The sequence below is a fragment of the Ranitomeya variabilis genome, chromosome 2 (genome assembly GCF_051348905.1).
Source record: "Ranitomeya variabilis isolate aRanVar5 chromosome 2, aRanVar5.hap1, whole genome shotgun sequence".
NCBI classification, from domain to species: domain Eukaryota; kingdom Metazoa; phylum Chordata; class Amphibia; order Anura; family Dendrobatidae; genus Ranitomeya; species Ranitomeya variabilis.
Window position 1 is genome coordinate 5,454,326 of NC_135233.1, and position 27,896 is coordinate 5,482,221.

Sequence of the window (27,896 nt, forward strand, 5' to 3'; positions counted from 1 at the left end):
TGTTTTTTTAAAAAAATCAAAAAAATCGGATTTTTTTGATTTAAATCGGATTTTTTTGATTTAAATCGGATTTTTTTCAATAAACTGCTTTTTGAGGAAAATATTTTACCATCCAAAGGTTCTTCCATCATGAGATAAAGCTGAGTTGTTTAACTCAGTAGAATAAAGGCTGTATATGTGTAACATTCACAATGCCATGCTCTTCCAGAGGTTTCTGTAGGATGCTGACTATCCAACAAGTTTGGGCATGTCAACTGAATGGAAAAAGAAACTAAACCAAAAGTGAAACCAAGCTAGAAGTGTGGAATTAAAGGGGCAGTATGAACAAAATGTGGAGGCTATTAATAGTTTATACAATTAAGACATGCTGCTTTTAAACACCTACCTATTGCCATATAGTAAAACAAAAAAGATTTTTACTTACTTTGGGGTCCCCCCCTCACCCTGGCGTTAGATCGTTGCCCCTAGTTTCGTCCGTGTAACTATGGGCGCACATGCGCACTGCTCTCACTTCTCATTTTAATCGTGATTTATATTAAAAAAAACCTTTTGATTTAAATCAGTGATTTAAATCATGATTAAAATCGTGATTTAAATCGATCCGATTTAAATAGAAAAAAATCTTTTGATTTAAATCGTGATTTAAATCATGATTTAAATCGGCGTGATTTAAATCAATCCACCCTGGTAACACCCCTATATAACTTGATCACACTTTATATTACATGGTCACACCCCTATATAACACAATCACACCCCTATATAACCTGGTCATTTCCCTTTATTATATACTGTATGTGCCCCCCATATCCACCTGCAGTGAATGTTATATACTGATGTTATTGTGATATATTGGGGGCAATGAGACTGAATGAGAAATTCAGAACCATTAAGATATGGCATCCAATTGCAGAAGATTTTGTGCATCAGAAATAGAGAAATCCAGACCCGTTGTAAGAGCATGTCCCCGGACTTGTCGTTGTGACAGCTTCTCCCCGGACTTGTTTTCATTGTGACATCATCTTCCTGGACTTGTTTTCGTTAAGACGTCGTCTTCCCGGACTTGTTTCATGGTGACATCATCTTCCCGGACTTGTTTTCGTTGCGACATCATCTTCCTGGATTTGTTTCATGGTGACAGCATCTTCCCGGACTTGTTTCATGGTGACAGCATCTTCCCGGACTTGTTTTCGTTGTGGCATCATCTTCCCAGACTTGTTTTCATTGTGACATCATCTTCCCGGACTTGTTTTCATTGTGGCATCATCTTCCCGGACTTGTTTTCATTGTGACATCATCTTCACGGACTTGTTTTCATTGTGACATCATCTTCACGGACTTGTTTTCGTTGTGGCATCATCTTCCCTGACTTGTTTCATGGTGACATCATCTTCCCGGACTTGTTTTCATTGTGACATCATCTTCACGGACTTGTTTTCATTGTGACATCATTTTCACGGACTTGTTTTCATTGTGGCATCATCTTCACGGACTTGTTTTCGTTGTGGCATCATCTTCCCTGACTTGTTTCATGGTGACAGCATCTTCCCGGACTTGTTTTCGTTGTGACATCATCTTCCCGGACTTGTTTTCGTTGTGGCATCATCTTCCCTGACTTGTTTCATGGTGACCTCATCTTCCCGGACTTGTTTTCATTGTGACATCATCTTCACGGACTTGTTTTCATTGTGACATCATCTTCACGGACTTGTTTTCGTTGTGGCATCATCTTCCCTGACTTGTTTCATGGTGACCTCATCTTCCCTGACTTGTTTCATGGTGACCTCATCTTCCCGGACTTGTTTTCATTGTGACATCATCTTCCCGGACTTGTTTTCGTTGTGGCATCATCTTCCCTGACTTGTTTCATGGTGACATCATCTTCCCGGACTTGTTTTCATGGTGACATCATCTTCCCGGACTTGTTTTCATTGTGACATCATCTTCCCTGACTTGTTTCATGGTGACATCATCTTCCCGGACTTGTTTTCATTGTGACATCATCTTCACGGACTTGTTTTCATTGTGACATCATTTTCACGGACTTGTTTTCATTGTGGCATCATCTTCACGGACTTGTTTTCGTTGTGGCATCATCTTCCCTGACTTGTTTCATGGTGACAGCATCTTCCCGGACTTGTTTTCGTTGTGACATCATCTTCCCGGACTTGTTTTCGTTGTGGCATCATCTTCCCTGACTTGTTTCATGGTGACCTCATCTTCCCGGACTTGTTTTCATTGTGACATCATCTTCACGGACTTGTTTTCATTGTGACATCATCTTCACGGACTTGTTTTCGTTGTGGCATCATCTTCCCTGACTTGTTTCATGGTGACAGCATCTTCTCGGACTTGTTTCATGGTGACAGCATCTTCCCGGACTTGTTTTCATTGTGACAGTGTCTCCTTGGACTTGTTTTCGTTAAGACGTCGTCTCCCCGGACTTGTTTTCATTGTGACAGTGTCTCCCCGGACTTGTTTTCGTTGTGACAGCGTCTTCCCATAATTGTTTTCGTTGTGACAGCGTCTCCCCGAATTTGTTTTTGTTGTGACAGTGTCTCCCCGGACTTGTTTTCATTGTGACAGTGTCTCCCTGCCCTGGACTTGTTTTCGTTGTGACGGCGTCTCCTTGGACTTGTTTTCGCTGTGACAGGGTCTCCCCGGACACGTTTTCGTTGTGACAGTTACATAGTTACATAGTTACATAGTTATTAAGGTTGAAGGAAGACTGTAAGTCCATCTAGTTCAACCCATAGCCTAACCTAACATGCCCTAACATGTTGATCCAGAGGAAGGCAAAAAAAACCCATGTGGCAAAGAGTAACTCCACCATGGGGAAAAAAATTCCTTCCCGACTCCACATACGGCAATCAGACTAGTTCCCTGGATCAACGCCTTATCAAGGAATCTAGTGTATATACCCTGTAACATTATACTTTTCCAGAAAGGTATCCAGTCCCCTCTTAAATTTAATTAATGAATCACTCATTACAACATCATACGGCAGAGAGTTCCATAGTCTCACTGCTCTTACAGTAAAGAATCCGCGTCTGTTATTATGCTTAAACCTTCTTTCCTCCAGACATAGAGGATGCCCCCTTGTCCCTGTCTCAGGTCTATGATTAAAAAGATCATCAGAAAGGTCTTTTTATTGTCCCCTCATATATTTATACATTAAAATAAGATCACCCCTTAGTCTTCGTTTTTCCAAACTAAATAGCCCCAAGTGTAATAACCTATATTGGTATTGCAGACCCCCCAGTCCTCTAATAACCTTGGTCGCTCTTCTCTGCACCCGCTCCAGTTCAGCTATGTCTTTCTTATACACCGGAGACCAGAACTGTGCACAGTATTCTAAGTGTGGTCGAACTAGTGACTTGTATAGAGGTAGAATTATGTTCTCCTCATGAGCATCTATGCCTCTTTTAATACATCCCATTAAAAGAGGCATAGACAGTGTCTCCCTGGACTTGTTTTCGCTGTGACAGCATCTCCCCGGACTCGTTTTCGTTGTGACAGTGTCTCCCTGGACTTGTTTTCGTTGTGACAGTGTCTCCCTGGACTTGTTTTCGTTGTGACATCATCTTCCCGGACTTGTTTTCGTTGCGACATCATCTTCCTGGATTTGTTTCATGGTGACAGCATCTTCCCGGACTTGTTTTCATTGTGATATCATCTTCCCGGACTTGTTTTCATTGTGACATCATCTTCCCGGACTTGTTTTCGTTGTGGCATCATCTTCCCAGACTTGTTTTCATTGTGGCATCATCTTCCCGGACTTGTTTTCATTGTGACATCATCTTCACGGACTTGTTTTCATTGTGACATCATCTTCACGGGCTTGTTTTCGTTGTGGCATCATCTTCCCTGACTTGTTTCATGGTGACAGCATCTTCCCGGACTTGTTTTCGTTGTGACATCATCTTCCCGGACTTGTTTTTTTTATTGTGACATCATCTTCCCGGACTTGTTTTCGTTGTGGCATCATCTTCCCTGACTTGTTTCATGGTGACATCATCTTCCCGGACTTGTTTTCATTGTGACATCATCTTCACGGACTTGTTTTCATTGTGACATCATCTTCACGGGCTTGTTTTCGTTGTGACATCATATTCCCGGACTTGTTTTTTTTATTGTGACATCATCTTCCCGGACTTGTTTTCGTTGTGGCATCATCTTCCCTGACTTGTTTCATGGTGACATCATCTTCCCGGACTTGTTTTCATTGTGACATCATCTTCACGGGCTTGTTTTCGTTGTGGCATCATCTTCCCTGACTTGTTTCATGGTGACAGCATCTTCCCGGACTTGTTTTCGTTGTGGCATCATCTTCCCGGACTTGTTTTCATTGTGACATCATCTTCCCGGACTTGTTTTCATTGTGACAGTGTCTCCTTGGACTTGTTTTCGTTAAGACGTCATCTCCCCGGACTTGTTTTCATTGTGACAGTGTCTCCCCGGACTTGTTTTCGTTGTGACAGCGTCTTCCCATAATTGTTTTCGTTGTGACAGCGTCTCCCCGAACTTGTTTTCATTGTGACAGTGTCTCCCTGCCCTGGACTTGTTTTCGTTGTGACAGTGTCTCCTTGGACCTGTTTTCGCTGTGACAGGGTCTCCCCAGACACGTTTTCGTTGTGACAGTGTCTCCCCGGACTTGTTTTCGCTGTGACAGCGTCTCCCCGGACTCGTTTTCGTTGTGACAGTGTCTCCCTGGACTTGTTTTCGTTGTGACAGTGTCTCCCTGGACTTGTTTTTGTTGTGACAGTGTCTCCCTGGACTTGTTTTCGTTGTGACAGTGTCTCCCTGGACTTGTTTTCGTTGTGACAGTGTCTCCCCGGACTTGTTTTCGTTGTGACACTGTCTCCTTGGACTTGTTTTCGTTGTGACAGTGTCTCCCTGGACTTGTTTTCGTTGTGACAGCGTCTTCCCATAATTGTTTTCGTTGTGACAGCGTCTCCCCGAACTTGTTTTCATTGTGACAGTGTCTCCCTGCCCTGGACTTGTTTTCGTTGTGACAGTGTCTCCTTGGACTTGTTTTCGTTGTGACAGTGTCTCCCTGGACTTGTTTTCGTTGTGACAGTGTCTCCCTGGACTTGTTTTCATTGTGACAGTGTCTCCCTGGACTTGTTTTCGTTGTGACAGTGTCTCCCCTTACTTGTTTTCGCTGTGACCGCGTCTTCCCATACTTGTTTTCGTTGGTTTCGTTGTGACAGCGTCTCCCCAGACTTATTTCGTGTTCCTAGGTGTAGAGTCAAGCACTCGTGTAAAAGGAAGATTACTGATAAAATGATTCATTACTCGATTCTACAACTGCGCTGTCCTCTTAGTTTAAAAGCCTTGTGACAAAGGTTGTCTCCTTAGCTGAGTAAGTTCTCCTTGAAGCACGAAACAAGTCCGGAAGACACTGGCACAACGGATCTGGATTTCTCTATTAATGATGCATGCACAAAATCTGTAATGGAGGAATAAAAGTGAAATCTTACCTTTCAAGCAGTGCTGGACTATAATAATAATAATAATCTTTATTTATATAGCGCCAACATATTTTGCAGCGCTTTACAGTTAAACAGTTTCAAACACAACAGTCATAAGTGTCACGATTCACATCGTGACTGTCAAGATCCCTTAGCCGCGGCCAGCAGTTTGTCACAAAATCCACAGGGATTCCTGACCACTGCCACCAATATGTCACGGATTGGGGTGACTTTAGACCAACAGACGGCTATCACATGTGCAGGGGGGGCTTATCTTAGTTATCCCTCCACTGCCACAATGTGATAAAAAAAAACACACTCAAGGCTATTGACCTCTTAGTTTACAGCAGGGGCTTATGTTAGGTATCCCACTGCTCTTCAATATACCATGAACTGCAGGGATTTGTGTATATCCCGCTTACAGTTCCACTTAACACGTGCAGCTCTCTGGCGCCCCCCTTACCCTCAGGTCAGATTAGGTACTGCACCTAGGGTAATTAGTCGCCAGAAAGGCTGCCTGCGATGTACTGGCTATTGGGCACGCTGCAGCGACGCGATAACTACTCCCACTCAGGCAGGAACAATAATTATCAATGCCGCAGTCGCTGCAAAGTCACCCAAAGGCCTGCACACGGTCGCTGCCACCAGCTCCGATTAAACGGGTCCGAAGCTAACCCAAAACAGTAGCGTAATTTCCCTTCAAGAGACAGGGTACGTTTTTAGAGCAGGGAGAAAGAACTGGCATGAAATAATATACCCCACAAAATGGAGGCAGTGCTTTATCAAAATATTTTACAAAGATGTTACAAATGAGACAATTGCAAATATGTACAAGGTAATTATGAAAATAAAAGGATTAAATGAAGAAAAGATAACACTCACATTTCTCAGATCATTGCATTGCAGGCAACCATACGTCCCAGCTCATTGGACGTGCTCAGGGCTCACAGGAAAAGACAAGAAGACTGAGCTGGGGATCCTGCCACAAACTTAAAACCTGCAGCTAGTGACATCACAGAAAGGCTGGCTTATCCAGACCCTCCTCTCTCTACATTCTGACTAAGTATAAGCTAAATCTTTCTAAGACTTGTAATTCCGCTACTGAACATATCATAGTTGTGACAAACCCAGCATTCATCTCAGATTACAGTGGGCTTTCTAATGAGATCAAATATGTCCTATTATTTACAGAGCAATCCCTACTTCTTCACCCGATGAAGTTAGATGCCCGTGTTTAGAGTGATGCGTAGATCCACCGAGGGAGAATAAGAAGATATATCTACCATTTTCCTATCTTACATCGTCTGCCTAATATCTTACAAAAATGGAACAAAAGACTTCCATGATTCCGGAATCTTCTCTAACAGTTCCAGCTAGAGCAGTTGGGAGGGGGCGAGTAACCTTCTTCAGAGCCTGGAATTTATGGCATGGCCATAAAACCCCCTTCTGCCTTAGATTCAGAAACTCGCAGGGAAGCAAAGAGAACCAGAGAGAGGGGGGGTTTAGCCCCCGCATGCTAGCAAGGAAACTAACTTATGATATTTCATACCATATCGTGACACCTCCCCCTTTTAGCGTGCGCTACGGCGGCAGAACCTCTCGGTATGCCTCCATGCGCACCTCCGTGGGTTCACCCTGGCGGAAGAGTCCATCTGCATTCCCATGCTCTTTGCCCGCTTTGTGTTTAATGGTGAAGTCAAATTGCTGAAGGGCAAGGCTCCAGCGTAGCAACCTGCCATTGGTTCCACACATGGTGCTTAGCCAGCGCAGAGGGTCGTGGTCGGTCACCACAGTGAAGGTGCGACCGTACAAGTAGGGCTGCAAGCGCTGCAGGGCCCAGACTATGGCCAGGCACTCCTCGATGGTGGAGTAGGCCACTTCCCTCGGCAAAAGTTTCCGGCTCAGGTACAACACGGGGTGCTCTTGGTCCTCCGAGTCAACCTGGCTGAGCACAGCACCAAGGCCAAACTCCCTGGCGTCGGTCTGTACCAAGAACGGTCGACTGCTGTCAACATGGGGGCGTTGCACAGTGCTGTTTTCAACGCCTGGAAGGCCCCCTCACAGCCATCTGTCCAGTTGACGATGTGGGGTAGCTTCTTCCTGGTGAGGTCCGTCAAAGGTTTTGCCAGGCTACTATAGTGCTGCACAAAGCGCCTATAGTACCCTGCAGTGCCCAGGAAGGACATCACCTGTTTCTTGGTCCCAGGAGTGGGCCAGTTCACGATCGCGCCCACTTTCTCAGGCTCCGGTTTCAGGGTGCCTCCGCCTACCCGGTGCCCCAGGTAGTGGACCTCCCTCATGCCCATCTGGCACTTTCCCGGCTTGATAGTCAGTCCTGCTCGGTGAATTCACCTGAGCACCTCCTCGAGATGCTGCAGGTGTTCATCCCAGGAGGGACTGAAGATGGCAATGTCATCCAAGTACGCCACTGCGTACTTCTCCAGTCCCTGAAGCAGGAGGTTGACCATCCGCTGGAAAGTGGCAGGGGCATTCTTCATGCCGAAGGGCATGACCGTGGACTCATACAGTCCAAAGGGTGTGATAAAGGCGGACTTGTCCTGCGCCTCGGGGCTCAGGGGAATCTGCCAGTATCCGCGACTCAGATCCATTATTGTCAGGTATTTTGCGCCAGCTAACTTCTCAAGCAGCTCCTCGATGCGCGGTATTGGGTGTGCGTCAGAGGCTGTAATGGCGTTGAGCCCCCTGTAGTCCACGCAGAACCAGGTGGTCCGGTCCTTCTTTGGCACGAGAACTACCGGTGAGGCCCACGCGCTCTTTGACCGTCGAATCACCCCCAGCTGTAACATCTCATCGATCTCCTGGCGCATAATCTGCTGCACCTGGTCAGAGATTCGCTAGGGTGTTCGCCGTAGTGGGGCGTGATTCCCGGTGTCCACCTCGTGGACGGCTAACTCCGTCCTTCCCGGCCGGTAGGAGAACACGACCCGGAAGGGCTCCAGTGTGGTTTGCAACTGCAACCGCTGTGGCTCATCTAGCGAGGCGCTTACCTCCACGTCCTCAATGGACCCACCGGCCTTGGCTTGGGCCAGCATGTCCAGGAGGGCGTCTTCCTCCCCGTCTTCGGGTGCGCTGCAGACCGGTAGGACGAAAGGTTCACGTTCGTGATGAGCCTTCATCATGTTGACGTGAAAGGCCTTTCGCCTACCCCGAGCGTGGTCAAGCGTGACCACGTAGGTGACCGGGTTGAGCTGTTGGTGGACGACGTACGGGCCCTCCCAGGCTGCCTGAAGCTTATCCGTTGGTATGGGAACCAGCACCCACACCTTTTGACCCATTCCTCCTTCCCAGAACACCTTCTCCTTATCAGTCTCAGAGAAGCGCGTCCTGGCGAGTTGTCTCAAACTCTCTAGGCTCGCATCTGTGTGCAGAGCGGCCTGAAACTCCTGGCTAGGGGAAGCCAGAAGTGACGTCAGGGTCCCTTCCCCACGGGAACCCTCTGGGACCTGCTCTGGGTCCACCTCTGGTTCAGTCATACTAATGACTGAGGAGGGTCCGGGAGGCAGACAGTTATCTGCGTTCCGGGCACTCTGACTGCGGGTGACAGCAGCTACGTAGGCTGTCTCCCTGGGGATTTCTACAGACCCATCAGCCGACGCTGCTATGGGCTCTACCTCCCCATCCACCCCCATTACCTCAGGAGCATTGCTACTTATGGGCCAGTTACCTTCCTCTTTGGCACTTGTCAATTGCATGGCATCACCTTGCTCACGGTTCCCATGTATCTCCCCATTTCTTGTAGCACCAACACTTGCCCCTGCTAGGGGTTCCTCAGCCGTCTCACTCTGCAGAGCGACGTGGCTGAGCACTCCTGTACCTACGGACACATCAACTTTCACAGAAACATCATTATCAGATTCAGTTGGCCCAGGTACAACATTTTCACCATCAATCCTAGGGAAAAAATGGTTAACAGATGCATCATTACAAGATAAAGCATGGTCAGGTAACACATGCGATTTCCCATCATCATCATCATCAGGGTTAACTTTACCCTCAGTAGTAGATTGGGGAGGGGCGTCAATGACGAAGTGTGCCACCAACCTCCCCAAATCAGTCCCCAACAAATCATCAGTGGGCAAATTATCAGACAGCCCCACTTCCTTCACCCCGCTCCCGGCACCCCAATCAATATAAACCTGGGCCATCGGTAAGGGTCAGCTGATGCCCCCAATGCCAGTGACAGTTAGGGTTTTCCCCGGAATGATTTCTTCAGGGGCCGCCAGTTCGGGTCGGATGAGGGTTCGTTCAGCCCCGGTGTCTTTGAGGCCTGTAGCAACATGACCTCCCACAATGACATGCTGTACGTTATCACACCCCCTCCCAGCCACACCACCCACCAAAAGAACTGCTGCATTAGGCCCTGGGGCCTTGGATGAGGGGTTCTTCTGCTTGGCTGGACATTGGGGACTGATATGACCAGGCTGCCTGCAGTGGTAACACTGGCGAAGTTCGGTGGTAGGTCTGGTGCTGTGGGCCACGGGGACAGGACCTCTGGTGTGTTGGCTGGCAGGGGTACTGGCGTTGGATGCAGGCTTACCCCCTCTCCAGCTGGAGGTGACTGGCTTCCGCACTTCCGATCTACGGTTGGCCTCATAGGCATCGGCAATCTGCGCTGCTTTCGTCACGTCTTTGGGTTATCTGTCCATCACGAACTGTCGCACCTCAGCTGGGCAAAGATGGAAGAACTGGTCTTTGATCATCAGGTCTCGCAGCTGTGCAAAGGTGGTCACTGACAGTCCTTGGGTCCACTGGTCAAAGTGGGTCCCCAGTCCATGCACCACATCACTGTAACTGTCGTGTGGGCCACGTTGGAGGGTCCGGAACTTCTTACGGTACACCTCGGGTGTAAGCTGGTACTTGGCTATGAAGGCCTGCTTGATAGCCTCATAGTCACCATCTTGTTCTTGAGGGAGGGCAGCAAACGCCTCCAGAGCTTTGCCTCTCAGCCCTGGTGTCAGGTATCGTGCCCATTCCTCTGTAGGCAGCTGGTACTGTCTGCAGGCTTTCTCAAAGGCCCGCAGAAAAGTGTCCAAGTCCCCATCCTTTTCCATAACAGGAAAGTGGTCGGGCCGGGGCTTCGGTATCTGAGCGCTGCTGGGCTCACGGCTCTGGGCGGTGGAGGGTATCCTCCCCTGCTGGAGCATCTCCCGTTCATGTTCCCGCTGGGCTTGGCGCTCGGCTCTCTCAGCCTCCCGCTCGGCTCGCTGGTATTGCTGGATCAGCTGCAGACGTCTCTCTAGGTCATCTGCGGAGCCTTGTTGCAGAGCCAGCTGCAGGAGGAGGTCTGCGCCCCCTTGGTTGCCAGTAGGGCCCGTATTCAGTGGTTGGACCTCTGCTGCAGCACCATGTTCGCTTGTGCCGGCTTCTGCGGCCTCTGGGCTCTGTGGCCTGGCTTGGTCTGCTTCAAATTGCACCAGTTCAGCGACCATTTGAGCCCTGGTTTTGTTTGTACAGTCAATCTGCTGTGACATGCACAAGGCCATAAGAGTGTCCTTGGACTGCTTCTTATAAAAGGCTTCTCCCAGCACAACCATGGTTGCCAAATAAAAGATAGGATAGAAAAACGAAGAGAAAGGGAGGGGATAATTACCGGTACACAATTGTCTCACAACTAATAAGCACTGAGTTCGTTCTCCCAAACTTATTTGCGCAGAGTTCTCGCAAGAACTTTCTGCAAGTTTTTAGTGAGAGGAATGATTGCTCAAACCAAATCACTAATGCTCTAATATCCCACCGCCTTGCCACCAATTGTCACGATTCACACCGTGACTGTCAAGATCCCTTAGCCGCGGCCAGCAGTTTGTCACAAAATCCACAGGGATTCCTGACCACTGCCACCAATATGTCACGGATTGGGGTGACTTTAGACCAACAGACGGCTATCACATGTGCAGGGGGGCTTATCTTAGTTATCCCTCCACTGCCACAATGTGATAAAAAAAAAACACACATGGCTATTGACCTCTTAGTTTACAGCAGGGGCTTATGTTAGGTATCCCACTGCTCTTCAATATACCATGAACTGCAGGGATTTGTGTATATCCCGCTTACAGTTCCACTTAACACGTGCAGCTGTCTGGCGCCCCCCTTACCCTCAGGTCAGATTAGGTACTGCACCTAGGGTAATTAGTCGCCAGAAAGGCTGCCTGCGATGTACTGGCTATTGGGCACGCTGCAGCGACGCGATAACTACTCCCACTCAGGCAGGAACAATAATTATCAATGCCGCAGTCGCTGCAAAGTCACCCAAAGGCCTGCACACGGTCGCTGCCACCAGCTCCGATTAAACGGGTCCGAAGCTAACCCAAAACAGTAGCGTAATTTCCCTTCAAGAGACAGGGTACGTTTTTAGAGCAGGGAGAAAGAACTGGCATGAAATAATATACCCCACAAAATGGAGGCAGTGCTTTATCAAAATATTTTACAAAGATGTTACAAATGAGACAATTGCAAATATGTACAAGGTAATTATGAAAATAAAAGGATTAAATGAAGAAAAGATAACACTCACATTTCTCAGATCATTGCATTGCAGGCAACCATACGTCCCAGCTCATTGGACGTGCTCAGGGCTCACAGGAAAAGACAAGAAGACTGAGCTGGGGATCCTGCCACAAACTTAAAACCTGCAGCTAGTGACATCACAGAAAGGCTGGCTTATCCAGACCCTCCTCTCTCTACCTTCTGACTAAGTATAAGCTAAATCTTTCTAAGACTTGTAATTCCGCTACTGAACATATCATAGTTGTGACAAACCCAGCATTCATCTCAGATTACAGTGGGCTTTCTAATGAGATCAAATATGTCCTATTATTTACAGAGCAATCCCTACTTCTTCACCCGATGGAGTTAGATGCCCGTGTTTAGAGTGATGCGTAGATCCACCGAGGGAGAATAAGAAGATATATCTACCATTTTCCTATCTTACATCGTCTGCCTAATATCTTACAAAAATGGAACAAAAGACTTCCATGATTCCGGAATCTTCTCTAACAGTTCCAGCTAGAGCAGTTGGGAGGGGGCGAGTAACCTTCTTCAGAGCCTGGAATTTATGGCATGGCCATAAAACCCCCTTCTGCCTTAGATTCAGAAACTCGCAGGGAAGCAAAGAGAACCAGAGAGAGGGGGGTTTAGCCCCCGCATGCTAGCAAGGAAACTAACTTATGATATTTCATACCATATCGTGACAATAAGTAACAACGTTAACAATACAATAATTAAAGCACAATAAGCCGCCCCTGCTCGTGAGAGCTTACAGTCTACAATGAGGTGGGGAGATACAAAGTACTGGTGTGTATTTACAATGATGTATTTACAATGATGGTCCAGCCATCTTCAGGGGGTGGGGGATAGATGGGGGATAGTGAATGGGCTACACACAAACATAAAATTAGTTTGATTAGGGAATGTGGTAGGCCGCTCTGAACAAACGTGTTTTGAGCGAGTCCCTAAAACTATGCAAATTGTGGATGGTCCTAATATCTTGGGGTAGAGCATTCCAGAGGATTGGCACAGAACGGGAGAAGTCTTGGAGTGGGAGGTACGGATTAGTGCAGAGGTTAGTCGAAAGTCGTTTGCAGAGCGCAGTGGTCGGTTAGGCCGATAGACCGAAATGAGGGAGGAGATGTAAGGGGGTGCCGCACTGTGGAGAGCTTTGTGGGTGAGAACAAGTACTTTGAATTGTATCCTGTAATGAATGGGCAGCCAGTGTAACGACTGTCGAAGAGCGGACACGTCCGAGTAACGATTAGCCAGATGGACGACCCTGGCTGCTGCATTAAGGATAGACTGGAGAGGGGAAAGTCTCGTGAGGGGGAGGCCAATTAATAGAGCATTACAGTAGTCCAGGAGGGAGTGGATCAGGGCGACAGTGAGGGTTTTTGTTTCCATGGTGAGAAAAGGGCGGATTCTAGAGATGTTCTTTAGGTGTAAGCGGCACGAGCGGGCAAGAGATTGTATATGGGAGGTGAAGGAGAGATCGGAGTCAGACATAACACCCAGACAGCGCGCCTGCTGCCGGCGTGTTATTATGGTGCCACCCACGGAGAGAGAAATGTCAGGTTAAGGGAGGTTAGTAGATGGCGGGAGCAGAAGTTCAGTTTTGGAGAGGATGAGTTTCAGATAGAGGGCGGACATGATGTTGGAGACTGCGGACAGACAGTCAGTGGCGTTCTGTAGTACAGCGGGGGTAAGGTCAGGAGATGACGTGTATAGTTGTGTGTCATCAGCATAAAGATGGTACTGAAAGCCAAATCTGCTGATGGTCTGTCCAATTGGGGCCATGTAGAGGGAGAAGAGAAGGGGGCCAAGGACTGAGCCCTGAGGTTCCCCGACAGTGAGAGGAAGAGGAGATGAAGTGGAGCCAGAGAACAGAACACTGAAGGAGCGGTCAGACTAACCCTTCACCTGAACATCGCAGTTATGGGATCTCTCCGTGCTCCACCACCTTCCATCCTAAACCAATCCAACATCTATTATTATTATTATTATTTATTTATATAGCACCATTAATTCCATGGTGCTGTACATGAGAAAAGGGGTTACGTACAGAGTTATAGATATCATTTACAGTAAACAAATTTACAATGACAGACTGGTACAGAGGGGAGAAGACCCTGTCCTTGCGGACTTACGTTCTATGTGATAATGGGGGAAGAGACAGAAGGTCGGGGGTGCTGCAGCTCTGGTGGTGGTGAGGCGGAATCTATAGGAATGATGAGCTGTAATATCCATATGTGCCTCTTCCTGCTACGTACAAGTTGTATACAGAGATTGTAGACTTTATACGGTCCTCGGGACAGGTGGTGCGGTCTCCCTTTCATCGTGGATTTGTACACCTTGTGTCTTTCTCTAATATATGGTGTTTTTGTATCTCTCACACAGGTCCTCAACCTGAAGCACTTTGAAATTAATGGAGTGCCCAAGGTCGTGCCTTTAAGCTTGTCTTACCAAGACTTTAAGAAAGACATTTCAGATAGCAAAGAACTGCTGCGTGTTCCTCACAGGATGAAGAAGGTGGACTTTTCCAGTGTGGTCCTGCCTGCCATGCATGCTCCTGAACCCCACATCATCATCAATGGCAGATGTCCACGAGATGAAGAAACAGAGGAGGAGACAGAGGAAGAGGAGGCCGAGCTTCTGGGGGAAGATATAGATCTGCAGAGTGGATCCAGTAGTGATGTCAGTCAGAAAAGTACGGAGAGGAGTCAGGAAGGGGCTCCTTCTACGTTACTGGCAGATGACCAGAAAGATTCTAGAGGAAGAGCTTCCACAGCAGAGAATGACCTGGAGCTGGAGGAAGGCTCAAAGACCTTAGTGCTGTTTTCTCCTGGAGACCTGAAGAAGTCACCAGTCACTAATGAACTGATGCCAGACCTTGACCTGGGAACACTTGCTGCTTTGACACCTCAAGGAGAGAGGCCCCCACCCACGGGCAGTCAGTTGGATGTGTCTGAACCAGGTACTTTATCTTCCATACTTAAATCAGAACCAAAACCTCCTTGCATCGCTGCTGCCACCGCTGCCGCCTCTTCTCCCTTTACCAAAGTTGAACGCACATTTGTTCACATTGCTGAAAAGACACACCTAAATGTTATGTCTTCCACCGGGCAGCTGATTAGATTGGAGGAGTATCCAGCTCCAGGACAGTCGGATGAGGCTATTATTCAGGAATCTGAGGAGTGTGGAGTGCAGAGACAGAAGGGAGCTATTGCCTCTGCGGTGGGAAAAGTTGAAATTGACTCCTATGCAATGTCAGCACGTCTCTTGGAGGATCATCAGCTGGATTCACATGAAGTAAATGGAGTAAGGAGATCCAAAGAGCAGCTAGAGAAAGTCATGATAAATGAAGACCGCAAGCAGGAAAAGATTGTGCTTTCCAGTCACCGCCTTAATGAAACTGACCTTGGCACCAGCAAGGCTTCGAGTGAAGCTGCTAGGGTGCGCTTTAGAAGTCGCATCCCTGTATTTCTGTCAGAGGAAGACACAGGATCAGATAGGTCTATGTCCAACTCTACCAAAGAGAGGTTTCAAAAGAGAACAAAGCAACTGGATCTGGCTCGCCTAGTGATGGAGAAAAGGCAGATCCGACTCCAGCGTTTGGCTTCAGCGGGTTCATCGTCTGCTTCATCTAGTGAAGATCGGAGGAGAACATCTGAAACATTGTCTACAACGGGGTCTGAGGAAGACACTCCCGAGCTTGAAGACTCAATCCCCAGAAAAGTAAGGAAAGAGAAACCATTGTGTATAAAAAAGGAAGAGTTTTCAAAAAGCAAGATCCCACGTCCCATCACACCAGTCAATGATCCACGGCTCCTGGGGCCACCATCTCCAAATGTCAGCAAATTGAAAGAATCCACAGCTGCCCTAAGGTAAGATTGGACAGGACAGTAGTGTATGGGCTTCATCATGGAAATACCAATAAAGAGTTGGCGTTGATGCCTACAGAGCAATAAATCTTATGGTTGTGCCCAGAGATAGAGATGAACAGTGTTAGTGAACTTTAATAATTGAGTGTCCTGGATGGACTTGGTTATTAGTGGATATGAATCTGTTCAACAAGTACAACAAGTACGTTATGGGCAGATTAGTGGAGAACTGAATCAGACTGAGTCCATGGTGATGGTCATCACTCAAGGAACACCAGGGTCCATAAAGTCACCAGTGTATGAAGATATGGACCGCGTTCTTTTACAGGAGTTATCTGAATGCTGAGGAATTGATGAAATTCTAGCCCATTCATGCATGAGCCCTGGGGAACCCCCTAAATTTTTAACATTGGGGGAAAAAAGGTGTGAATACTTTTCTGCCCAGTGATGACAAAAGTATTCTCGGAGTGATTCCTTTATTGGCTAAGGCTACTTTCACATTAGCGTTGTGCACTGCACGTCGCAATGCGACGTTGCAGCGCACCAACGCATGCTGTGGAAGCGCCGCACAACGGGGGCAGCGGATGCTGTTTTTCAACGCATCCGCTGCCCCATTGTGAGGTGCGGGGAGGAGGGGGCGGAGTTCCGTCCGCGCATGCGCGGTCGGAAATGCTGGACACGACGCACCAAAAAACGTTACATACAACGTTTTTTTGGTGGCGACGGTCCGACGCAACCGTCGCACGACAGTTGCGACATGTGGCAATGCGTCGCACTGCGTCGCTAAAGCAAGTCAATGGAGAAAAAACGCATCCTGCAAGCACTTTTGCAGGATGCGTTTTTTCGACAAAACGACGCATAGTGACGTGCAGTGCAAGACGCTAGTGTGAAAGTAGCCTAACTAGAAAATAATGTTTGCAGCTTTAGGCCATGTGCACATGTTCAGTATTTTTCGCGTTTTTTTCGCGTTTTTTCGCTATAAAAACGTGATAAAAACGCGAAAAAAACGCTTACATATGCCTCCTATTATTTTAAGTGTATTCCGCATTTTTTGTGCAAATGTAGCCTTTTTTTCCGCAAAAAAATCGCATCGCGGAAAAAAAAGCAACATGTTTATAAAAATGCGGAATTGCAGGGGATTCCGCACACCTGGGAGTGCATTGATCTGCTTACTGCCCACACGGCGCTGTGCACACCATGCGGGAAGTAAGCAGATTATGTGCGGTTGGTACCCAGGGTGGAGGAGAGGAGACTCTCCTCCACGCACTGGGCACCATATAAGTGGTCAAAAAATAAGAATTAAAATAAAAAATAGTCCTATACTCACCCTCGATGTCTTCCCGCCTCCACTGCACGCTGCCGTTCGGTTCCTGTAGCTGGTGTGCGGCGAAAGACCTGCCGATGACGTCACTGTCCTGTGATTGGTCGTGAGCGGTCATGTGACCGCTCACGTGACCGTGACGTCACGGAAGGTCCTGTGCGCACAGACCAGCTATAGGAAGAGGAACGGACGCCGCTGAGCAGATGTCTGGGTGAGTATAACCATTTTTTTATTTTTTTAATTATTTTTAAACATTCTATCTTTTACTATAGATGCGGCATAAGCTGCATCTATAGTAAAAAGTTGGTCACACTTGTCAAACGCTATGTTTGTGTGACCAACCTGTCAGTCAGTTTTCCAAGCGATGCTACAGATCGCTTGGAAAACTTTAGCATTCTGCAAGCTAATTACGCTTGCAGAATGCTAAAAAAACGCGAAAAAAAACGCAAAAAAAAAAATGCGGATTTCTTGCAGAAAATTTCCGGTTTTCTTCAGGAAATTTCTGCAAGAAATCCTGAACGTGTGCACATACCCTTAAGAGCACAGAGGCTCCTTCTTCAAACAAGATTACAAATAGATTAATAATAAAAAGCATGACATTTAAGGGATACTACAGTAGGACACTTGTTCATGAGGTGGGAGGTGTGATGCCTCCTAAAGATAAGCCAAGGAAATCAAATTAGGCATTTTGTTACAAATGGAGAGGCGGTGGGAACGTTCTTCTTAATTATCTGGAGTCCATCTGGTGGAGGTGTGAAGTGTGTCCATGTAGTGAGTCATAATTCCAGGTGTTATACTGAGTCCTAAGGTCAAAGAATTGAACATCTTCATCAGTTTGAATTCCCAATTTTTCTTTCTCTGTCGTCCTTAAAAAGACCTTTTAGTATTAAGACTTATAAGTGTCATACTGTGTCCAGGTCCAGAGAAATGTTTTCCCACCGGTGTGTCCATCTCATTCCTGATTGTGTGTCTGTGTAGATTCATCCTAGTTTGTAGTTTTTCATGGTTTCCCCAATATAGAGACCTCCAGGGCACCTCGTACATTGTATCATGTACACCACATTGGAAGATGTACATGAGAAGGAACCTGTGACCTTATAGTCCTGATTTGTTTTTGGTACGCGGACTGTATTTGTCGGTAATATGTGGGCACACGTTTTGCATTTTTTATTGTTACATGGGAATGTGCCGGTCACTGATGGTGACCATCTGACAAGGAGATTAGTGGTAAGTTAGGGGTAAGTAAAACAAATGTCCTACTGTAGTATCCCTTAAATGTTGTACTTTTTTCTTATTAATCTACTTGTAATCCTGCCTGAAGAAGAAGCCTCTGTGCTCTGAAAGCTGCAAACATATTATTTTCTGGTTAGCCAATTAAGGTATCACTCTGAGAATACTTTTATCATCATTGGGCAGAAAAGTATTCACATCGCTTTTTCTGGCTAACACGGTACTATGACGTAATTTGTTATTGTACAACAGGAAAAAAAGGTGAAAATTCAGCTTTAAGCCAAACCTATAGTTACATATGTTGAACAAAGACCTAAGTCCATCAAGACCTTTGTCCACCAGTTATAAATTATCTATAACCTACCATATTATGTGTACCATAATAATCCATACAACGGCAACAACAAGGGAAATATGGCAGCTGAAATTCATTACTGTTACTGAAGTAAAACCTCCAGCCATTACTGTCACACATTGTACAACCGCCAAGCTTTACTGTCACCGGGCATACAACCACCAGCCATTAATGTCACCGGGCATACAACCACCAGCCATTACAGTCACCGGGCATACAACCACCAGCCATTAATGTCACTGGACACAGAACCATTGGCCATTACTGTCACCGGGCATACAACCACCAGCCATTACTGTCACTGGGCATACAACCACCAGCCATTACTGTCACCGGGCATACAACCACCAGCCATTAATGTCACTGGACGTAGAACCATTGGCCATTACTGTCACCGGGCATACAACCACCAGCCATTACTGTCACTGGGCATACAACCACCAGCCATTAATGTCACTGGACATAGAACCATTGGCCATTACTGTCACTGGGCATACAACCACCAGCCATTACTGTCACACATTGTACAACCACCAGCCATTACAGTAACCGGGCATACAACCACCAGCCATTACTGTCACTGGGCATACAACCAACAGCCATTACAGCAACCGGGCATACAACCACCAGCCATTACTGTCACTGGACGTAGAACCATTGGCCATTACTGTCACCGGGCATACAACCACCAGCCATTACTGTCAGTGGGCATACAACCACCAGCCATTAATGTCACTGGACATAGAACCATTGGCCATTACTGTCACTGGGCATACAACCACCAGCCATTACTGTCACTGGACGTAGAACCATTGGCCATTACTGTCACCGGGCATACAACCACCAGCCATTACAGTCACCGGGCATACAACCACCAGCCATTACAGTCACTGGGCATACAACCACCAGCCATTACAGTCACCGGGCATGCAACCACTAGCCATTACAGTCACCGGGCATACAACCACCAGCCATTACAGTCACTGGGCATACAACCACCAGCCATTACAGTCACTGGGCATACAACCACCAGCCATTACAGTCACCGGGCATGCAACCACTAGCCATTACAGTCACCGGGCATACAACCACCAGCCATTACAGTCACTGGGCATACAACCACCAGCCATTACAGTCACCGGGCATACAACCACCAGCCATTACAGTCACCGGGCATACAACCACCAGCCATTACTGTCACCGGGCATACAACCGCCAGCCATTACAGGCACCGGGCATACAACCACCAGCCATTACTGTCACTGGGCATACAACCACCAGCCATTAATGTCACTGGACGTAGAACCATTGGCCATTACTGTCACCGGGCATATAACCACCAGACATTACTGTCATTGAGCATTCAACCACTGGCCATTAGTGTCACTGAGCATACAACCAACAGCCACTAGTGTTACTGGATCATAGACTCCTAAAATGTTAGATTTGTAAGGGACCTACAGGGTCATCGTGTCCAACCTCCTGCTCAATGCAGGAGTCACGAAACCATCTCAGACAAATGTCTGTCCACCTCTCGTGGCCGTCTGTTCCACTCATTGATCCCCCTCACTGTCAAAAAGTTTTTCTAGTATCTAATCTGTTTCTCCTCCCATTCAGTTTCTTCCATTGCTTTTCGTGTTTCCATGTGTAAATGAGAATAATGATGTTCATTCTACACTGTGACAGCCCTTCAGATATTTGTAGACAGCAATTAAGTCTCCTCTCAGTCTTCTTTTTTGCAAGTTAAACATTCCCAGATGCTTTAACAGTTCCTCGTAGGACATACTTTGCAGTCCGCTCACCATTCTGGTCGCTCTTCTCTGAACTTACTCCAGTTTTTCAGTGTCTTTTTTTTTTTTTAAATGTGGAACCCAGAACTGGTCACGGTATCCAGATGAGGTCTGACCAAGGAGCAGTAGAGGGCAATATTGACTTCATATGATCTAGACTCCATGCTTCTCTTAATACATCCTAGAACTGTGTTTGCCTTTTTTGCTGCTGCATCACACTGTTGACTCATGTGCAGTCTGGGATCTATTAGTATACCCAAGTCTTTTTCAGGAAAAGAAAATTCCAGCGAGACCGTGATGGATAGGTAAGTAAAATCCATGTTTTATTACATCAGATTAAAGGTGAAGTGTTTACACAGTCCAGCAGCATTTGATATATATTGTAAGGTTTTACTCACTCGTCTGCCGTTTTGCACAGGAAGCAGTTTTCATAAAAAAAAGTCCATGAGGTTTATTTGCTCCATAAACCTGCTTAAGTTTAAGAAAACAAAATATAGCCTTTTGTGGCACAAAATGGAAACAAGCAGAAAAAAACAGTTCATATAGCACAGCGGGTCCGCCCTCTCAGGTCAGGTCAGTGTCTCAGCAGAACACACACTGGAAGCCTCCAGTCTCAAACCATGTGACAAACAACAGCCTCCATTAAATAGGCTGTAGCCACGCCCACAGAGGAGGTATGTGGGTAGCCAGACCTGCCCATATCTCATAGCTACCCGCAACCCGCACCCAGGTGCACCAAACAAACCTCTTAGTGCTTTCATGCACTGGAGAAAATACTCTAGGTTACATCAGAGAGCAGCCATCTCTGCGACACATACCTCCCATCGACCATGTGACTATTAGCCACACTACTATATATATGATTTTAGTGTGGGGGCATCTCATGTTCTGATGCGATTAGCACTATTAAGATCTCTGCAGTCTCACATCATTGTTCTCATCATCACAAAGTTGATTTATCAACTTAAATTCAGAGCTATTGAAAAGGTGATCAAGCCTGTAAGAGGTGGTAACTATAGGAGAAACATTTTTGAACAAAGAATCCTTTTGGATTTTGGATTGACACTATGCTGCTGTACTGTGTGAACACTCTTCACTTTTAATCTTATCTAATAAAACATGGATTTACTTACCTCTTCATCACGGTCTTGCTGGAATTTTCCTTTCCTGCTTTGCCTTCAAGCCGAATGCCGGGCTACTCCGTGCAAGACAACCAGCTGCATCCATCAACTGCACACACAGTGCGCTGACTCTACACCTCCCTGACTTCCCTATTTTTCAAGTCTTTTTCACACGTGCTGTTGATTAGTTCTATTCCTCCCATTCTATAGATGTAATTTTAGTTTTTCTTGCCCAGATGTATAATCTTGCATTTCTCCCTGTTAAATACCATTATATTAGTCACTGCTCATTGTTCAAGCTTCTCTAGTGTTAGCTATCCCTCCTACCTTTGCATCCTCTGCAAAATTGATTAGTTTACCTTCAGTTCCTTTATCTAGATCATTTATACAAATGTTGAACAACACTGAGGCCAGGACAGAGCCTTGTGATACCCTACTTGAAACACTGGAGCCAGGACAGAGCCTTGTGGTACCCTACTTGAAACACTCTTCCAACTGGATGTGCAACCATTTATTACCATTCTTTGAGTACGATCACTGATCCAGTTATGAATCCACCTAACCGTAGCCTTGTCAATCCCATACTTGGTCATTTTTTTCAATAAGGATAGTATGAGATACTTTTTCAAATACTTTGCTGAAATCGAGATATACTATATCTACCGCATTTCCCTGATCCACCCAGTCATTGATTCCATAGTAATCATAGAAGGAAATTAGATTAGTCAGACATGACTTGTTTGCTACAAACCCATGCTGGCTCTGGTTAATTACTGTATTCTTATCCAAGTACTTATATACAGTTGAAACCAGAAGTTTCCATCCACTATATAAAAAGACACATCTGCATATTTTTCTCAATATCTGACATGAAATCAGAATAAACCTTTCCCGTTTTAGATAAATTAGGATTAACATAATTATTAATATTAGCCAATTGCCAGAATAATGAGAGAGAGAGAATGTTATAAGGCATTTTTAGTACTTACTGCAAAGTCAAAAGTTTCCATCCATTTCATTAGTATTTGAAGTACCATTGCCCTTAAACTGAATGACTTGGGTCAGACGTGTGGGATATCCTTCCACAGGATAAGTTGGTCAGAATTTGGGCCCATTCCTCCTGACAAAACTGGTGTAACTGATCCAGGTTTGTAGGTCCCTTGCTCGCATCGGCCTTTTCTGCTTTGCCCATAAATTTTCAATAGGATTAAGATCAGGGCTTTGTGATGGCCGCTCCAAAACATTGACTTTGTTCTACTTAAGCCACTTTGTTACCATTTTAGCAATTGTCTACTTGGAAGACCCATTTCCTCCCAAGATTTAACTTCTTGGCTGGTGTCTTGAGACGTTGCTTTAGTATTGCCACATAATCTTCTTTTCTCATGATGCCATCTATTTTGTGATGTGCACCAGTCCCTCCTGGAAAATATCCCCACAACATGATGCTGCCACCCCGTGTTTCACAGTTGGAATGGTGATCTTAGGCTTCCAAGCTTCTCCCTTTATTCTCCAAACGTAACGATGGTCATTATGCCCCAAAAGTTCAATTTTAATTTCATTAGACCACAGGACATGTCTCCAAAAATTAAGATCTTTGTTCCTGTTTGTAAACCTTAATCTGTTTTTTTTTTTTTATGTTTCTTTTGAAGTAATGGTTTCTTTCTGGCAGAGTGGCCTTTCAGGCCGTGATGATGCAGTACTCGTTTCACTGTGGATATTGACACAATCTTACCAGCTTCCACCATCATCTTCACAAGCTCTTTTGCTTTTGTCCTTGGGCTGATGTGAACATGTTGGACCAAAGCATGTTCATCTCTGGGACACAGAACCCGTCTCTTCCCTGAGCGGTATGATGGCTGAACATTCCCATCTTGTTTGTATTTGCGTATAATTGTTTGTACAGATGAACGAGGCACCTTCAGGTATCTTAAATTGTACCCAAGGATGAACCATACTTGTGCAAGTCCACAATTCTCTTCCTGATATCTTTGCGTGTTTCATTATATTTACAGTAAAAAACTGCCAAGTGCCCTGGATAAAACTGCACCTCCTGTGCATAGAACAACTCTGCACGGACGGCGACAACCCTGGCATACGCTGCAAGCACGTTTCCTACAGCGGTGCTCCAGGTGCGCTGAACGGCTGTGGAGAAAATCCAGTCTGCCCAGAGATTTCATCCATTATAAGTTTATGCTTGAAACATACAACTCTGCTCTTCACCTCTCCAAACAAACCTATGTCAACACCCTCATCACCTCACTATACCATAATCCTAAACGTCTCTTTGACACTTTTCATTCCCTACGCAATCCAAGAGTGCAGGCCCCAACCACGGATCTGTGCCCTGATTATATGGCCAATTATTTCAAAGAAAAAATTGACCATATCCGACAGGAAATTTTCTCCCAGTCCCTTCACACCGTGCACTGTCCTCCCTCCCCCACTGCATCTAGTTCACTCTCTGACTTTGAACCAGTCACGGAAGAAGAAGTAATCAGGCTTCTTGCATCTTCTCGTGCTACTACTTGCACTAGTGACCCCATTCCGTCACATCTCCTCCAGTCCCTTTCCCCTGCTGTCACCTCTCACCTAATAAAAATATTCAACCTTTCTCTCTCTTCCGGTATTTTTCCCTCCTCATTTAAGCATGCCATCATACATCCATTACTTAAAAAACCCTCCCTCGACCAAAATTGTGCCGCTAATTATAGACCTGTCTCTAATCTTCCCTTCATCTCTAAACTCCTCGAACGCCTGGTCCACTCCTGTCTTACCTGCTATCTCTCAGATAACTCTCTTCTCGACCCTCTTCAACCCGGTTTCTGCTCTTTACACTCTACTGAATCTGCCGTCACTAAAGTCTCTAATGACCTACTAACAGCTAAATCTAATGGTCACTGCTCCATGCTAATTCTCTTGGATCTCTCTGCAGCATTCGACACTGTGGATCATCAGCTCCTCCTCACTATGCTCCGCTCCATCGGCCTCGAGGACACCGTTCTCTCCTGGTTCTCCTCCTATCTCTCTGACCGCTCTTTTACTGTATCTTTTGCTGCTTCCTCCTCTCACCTTCCCCTTACTGTTGGGGTTCCTTAAGGATCAGACCTAGGACCCTCCTCTTCTCTTTGTATACTGCCCCTATTGGACAAACAATCAGTAGATTTGGTTTCCAGTACCATCTCTATGCTGATGACACCCAATTGTACACTTCTTCTCCTGTTATCACGACTGCATTATTACAATACACCACTGATTGTCTTACTGCTGTCAGAAACTGAACCTGTCAAAAACTGAACTCCTCGTCTTCTCTCCCTCTACTAACCTACCTTTGCCTGACATTGCCATCTCCGTGTGTGGTTCCACCATTACTCCCCAGCAACATGCCCGCTGCCTTGGGATCATTCTTGATTCAGAGCTTTTATTCACCCCCCCACATCCGATCACTGGCTCGCTCGACACCTCAAAAACATTTCTAGAATTCATCCTTTTCTTACTTTTGACTTGCAAAAACTTTTACTGTTGCTCTTATTCATTCTCGTCTGGACTATTGTAACTATTGTAACTCTATTAATCGGCCTCCCTCTTACCAAACTCTCCCCGCTCCAATCTGTCCTGAATGCTGCAGCCAGGATTATATTCCTTGCCAACCATTACACCGATGCCTCTACCTTGTGCCAGTCATTGCACTGGTTACCCATCCACTCCAGAATCCAGTACAAAACTACTACCCTCATCCACAAAGCACTCCATGGCTCAGCACCACCCTACATCTCCTCCTTGGTCTCAGTCTACCACCCTACCCGTGCTCTCCGTTCTGCTAATGACCTCAGGTTAGCATCCTCAATAATCAAAACCTCCCACTCCCGTCTCCAAGACTTCTCACGTGCTGCACCAATTCTTTGGAATGCACTACCCAGGATAATTCAATTAATCCCCAATACCCACAGTTTTAAGCGTGCCCTAAAAACGCAGTTCTTCAGACTGGCCTACCGCCTCACCACATTTATTTAACTATCCCTGTGTGGCCCATTCAAAATTCTCACCATAATCAGGTTCCTCGCATCATGTTCTCATACACGTTATGCAGTTAATAGCCTCTGTGTCTGTACTGCTACATACTTAGGCTGATAACTGGTTCATGCAGCTTTACATGAACACCCGAGCCTTACACTATGGCTGGTCCAAATAACTAAAGCAATTGTTACCATCCACCTCTCGTGTCTCCCCTTTTCCCCATAGTTTGTAGCTTGCGAGCAGCAGGGCCCTCATTCCTCCTGGTATCTGTTGTTTATGTGATTATTGTTATGCTTAATGTCCATTGTCTGTACAAATCCCCTCTATAATGTAAAGTGCTGCAGAATATGTTGGCGCTATATAAATAAAACTATTATTATTGTTAGACTTGCACCCATGAAAGGTACCATACTCAGTGACTTATTCTGACTTCCTTGGAGGGTGCCATACCCAATGGCTGTTTCCTGACTTGTTAATGCCCCTTTTGCCCATGTTTGTCACCGTACTGTATATCTGTACTTTACACATTAATGTTTTACCTTCATTTCTCCTGATTTATATAGGTGCCAGACTCCATGGGCAGCTATTGTTGGCAGTACTGGGCTCTCCCCTGACCACAAGCCTAAATCCTTACATATGAGGCTTCCCCCTCTTTCAAGTCCGATTCCGTCTAGAACCAATGTACGGAGAGTCAATCGCGGACCACCCAAGACTCCAGTGGTTCCAGTGCGAACACTCAGTCCATCGCCACGAAGCCAGTCTCTCACCAGAACAGAAAGTCCATCTCCATCCCGGCAGAGAAGACCAGTTGCCACATCTCACCATGTACAACCAACTCCCAGACTTCAACCACGAGCTCAAGTCCCTGGCGAGTGTCCAGCAACCCCTGCGGTTGCAAGAAAGGGACAAAGACTGAAGGTGCAAGTGCCAAATCTGGCAACAAAAGTAAAGTACGGAACAAGTGATGGTAGAGGCAATGGTAGGTAATGGCCCCTCGGTGCACACACCAGCCTCACTCCAGCTCAACTAGGGGACATTGCTCTTCATTCAACCAGTGCTACGCAATATACACTGTCCCATATGAAGACTGTGCAAAGGAACCAGATCTCTGCCGATCACAAACCAATCATTTTATTTTCACATTTGAAGTTTGTTGCTAAGATTGAGCATTACAACAATAATCTGAAGGCCGATAAAGAAGCAGCCCATATTCACTGTGTGACCTGCTGACCAAGGCTACAGGACCTCTGATGGACACCCGGGCAGAGCAGCCATGTCTGCTTTTGGCTTTTCTGTGTCAGTCAGTAGACTGTTATCACTGTATACCTGCACCCGCCAGCATACACTAGCCATATACTGTATGTGGTAACGCATCCATACAGCAGAGAGCCTTCCAGTAATTAGAACACTTCACCCAGGGACACAAGACTCACCAATACATTGTCTCAGTCAATGAGCCCTTACAGACATTTTCATGATGAAAGGGCGGAATAGCAATTTTGAGTACAAGGGCTGAGCACAGACAGGACACTCTTAGGAGACACCATAACACACCGCCGCGTTGGCCATTTTGGGGGCACCACAGTATACCACAATGCAGCACAAAGTGACAATGACACCGGGATGTAGGTTTGTGCGCTCCCCTCATTCCAGAGAATGAAGATCTTTGACTGAGTGGAGATGGCACGGGATCAGAAGACTTGTCCAAAATTGTTTACACACCGCAACCAGATTGTAACAGTCCCCATGTGTGCCAGGCCGAACCCACACGCATGTTATGGGGCAGGCAGCAGACACATGCGAAACCAAAAGCCTGTTTTTCCTCACAACCTGTAAAGACTTTGGGGAGCAGCAGTATGAAACGCTTCTTATTGCATTACAACATCCCATAATAACATGAAATAAAGCCTGCTATAGAATGGCTGCACGTCTTATTTCAGCTGCTCGAGTCTGTGTGTGCGTATGTGGCATCATTATCAGTGGGCACATCGGTAAGTCCAGGGGCGGCATCAGGGCAGAGGGGGAAGGATCGATGGTAGTCAGTGGGCACATCGGTAAGTCCAGGGGTGGCATCAGGGCAGAGGGGGAAGGATCGATGGTAGTCAGTGGGCACATCGGTAAGTCCAGGGGTGGCATCAGGGCAGAGGGGGAAGGATCAATGGTAGTCAGTGGGCACATCGGTAAGTCCATGGGTGGCATCAGG

The 27,896-nt window shown here is 46.4% G+C and overlaps 1 protein-coding gene across 3 annotated transcripts in view; it reads left to right on the plus strand.

Annotated features, from left to right (window-relative positions):
* The window catches only part of TTBK1 (tau tubulin kinase 1), a 195,339-nt gene extending 167,723 nt beyond the window's left edge, over nucleotides 1-27,616 (plus strand). For all 3 annotated transcript variants that reach the window (XM_077281873.1, XM_077281874.1, XM_077281875.1), the window contains 2 exons: nucleotides 14,379-15,865; nucleotides 26,257-27,616. In XM_077281873.1, the coding sequence (XP_077137988.1) occupies nucleotides 14,379-15,865; nucleotides 26,257-26,680 (1,911 nt within the window). In that variant the 3' untranslated portion in view covers nucleotides 26,681-27,616. The remainder of the gene's footprint in view (nucleotides 1-14,378; nucleotides 15,866-26,256) is intronic.
* Nucleotides 27,617-27,896: the final 280 nt, after the last annotated feature.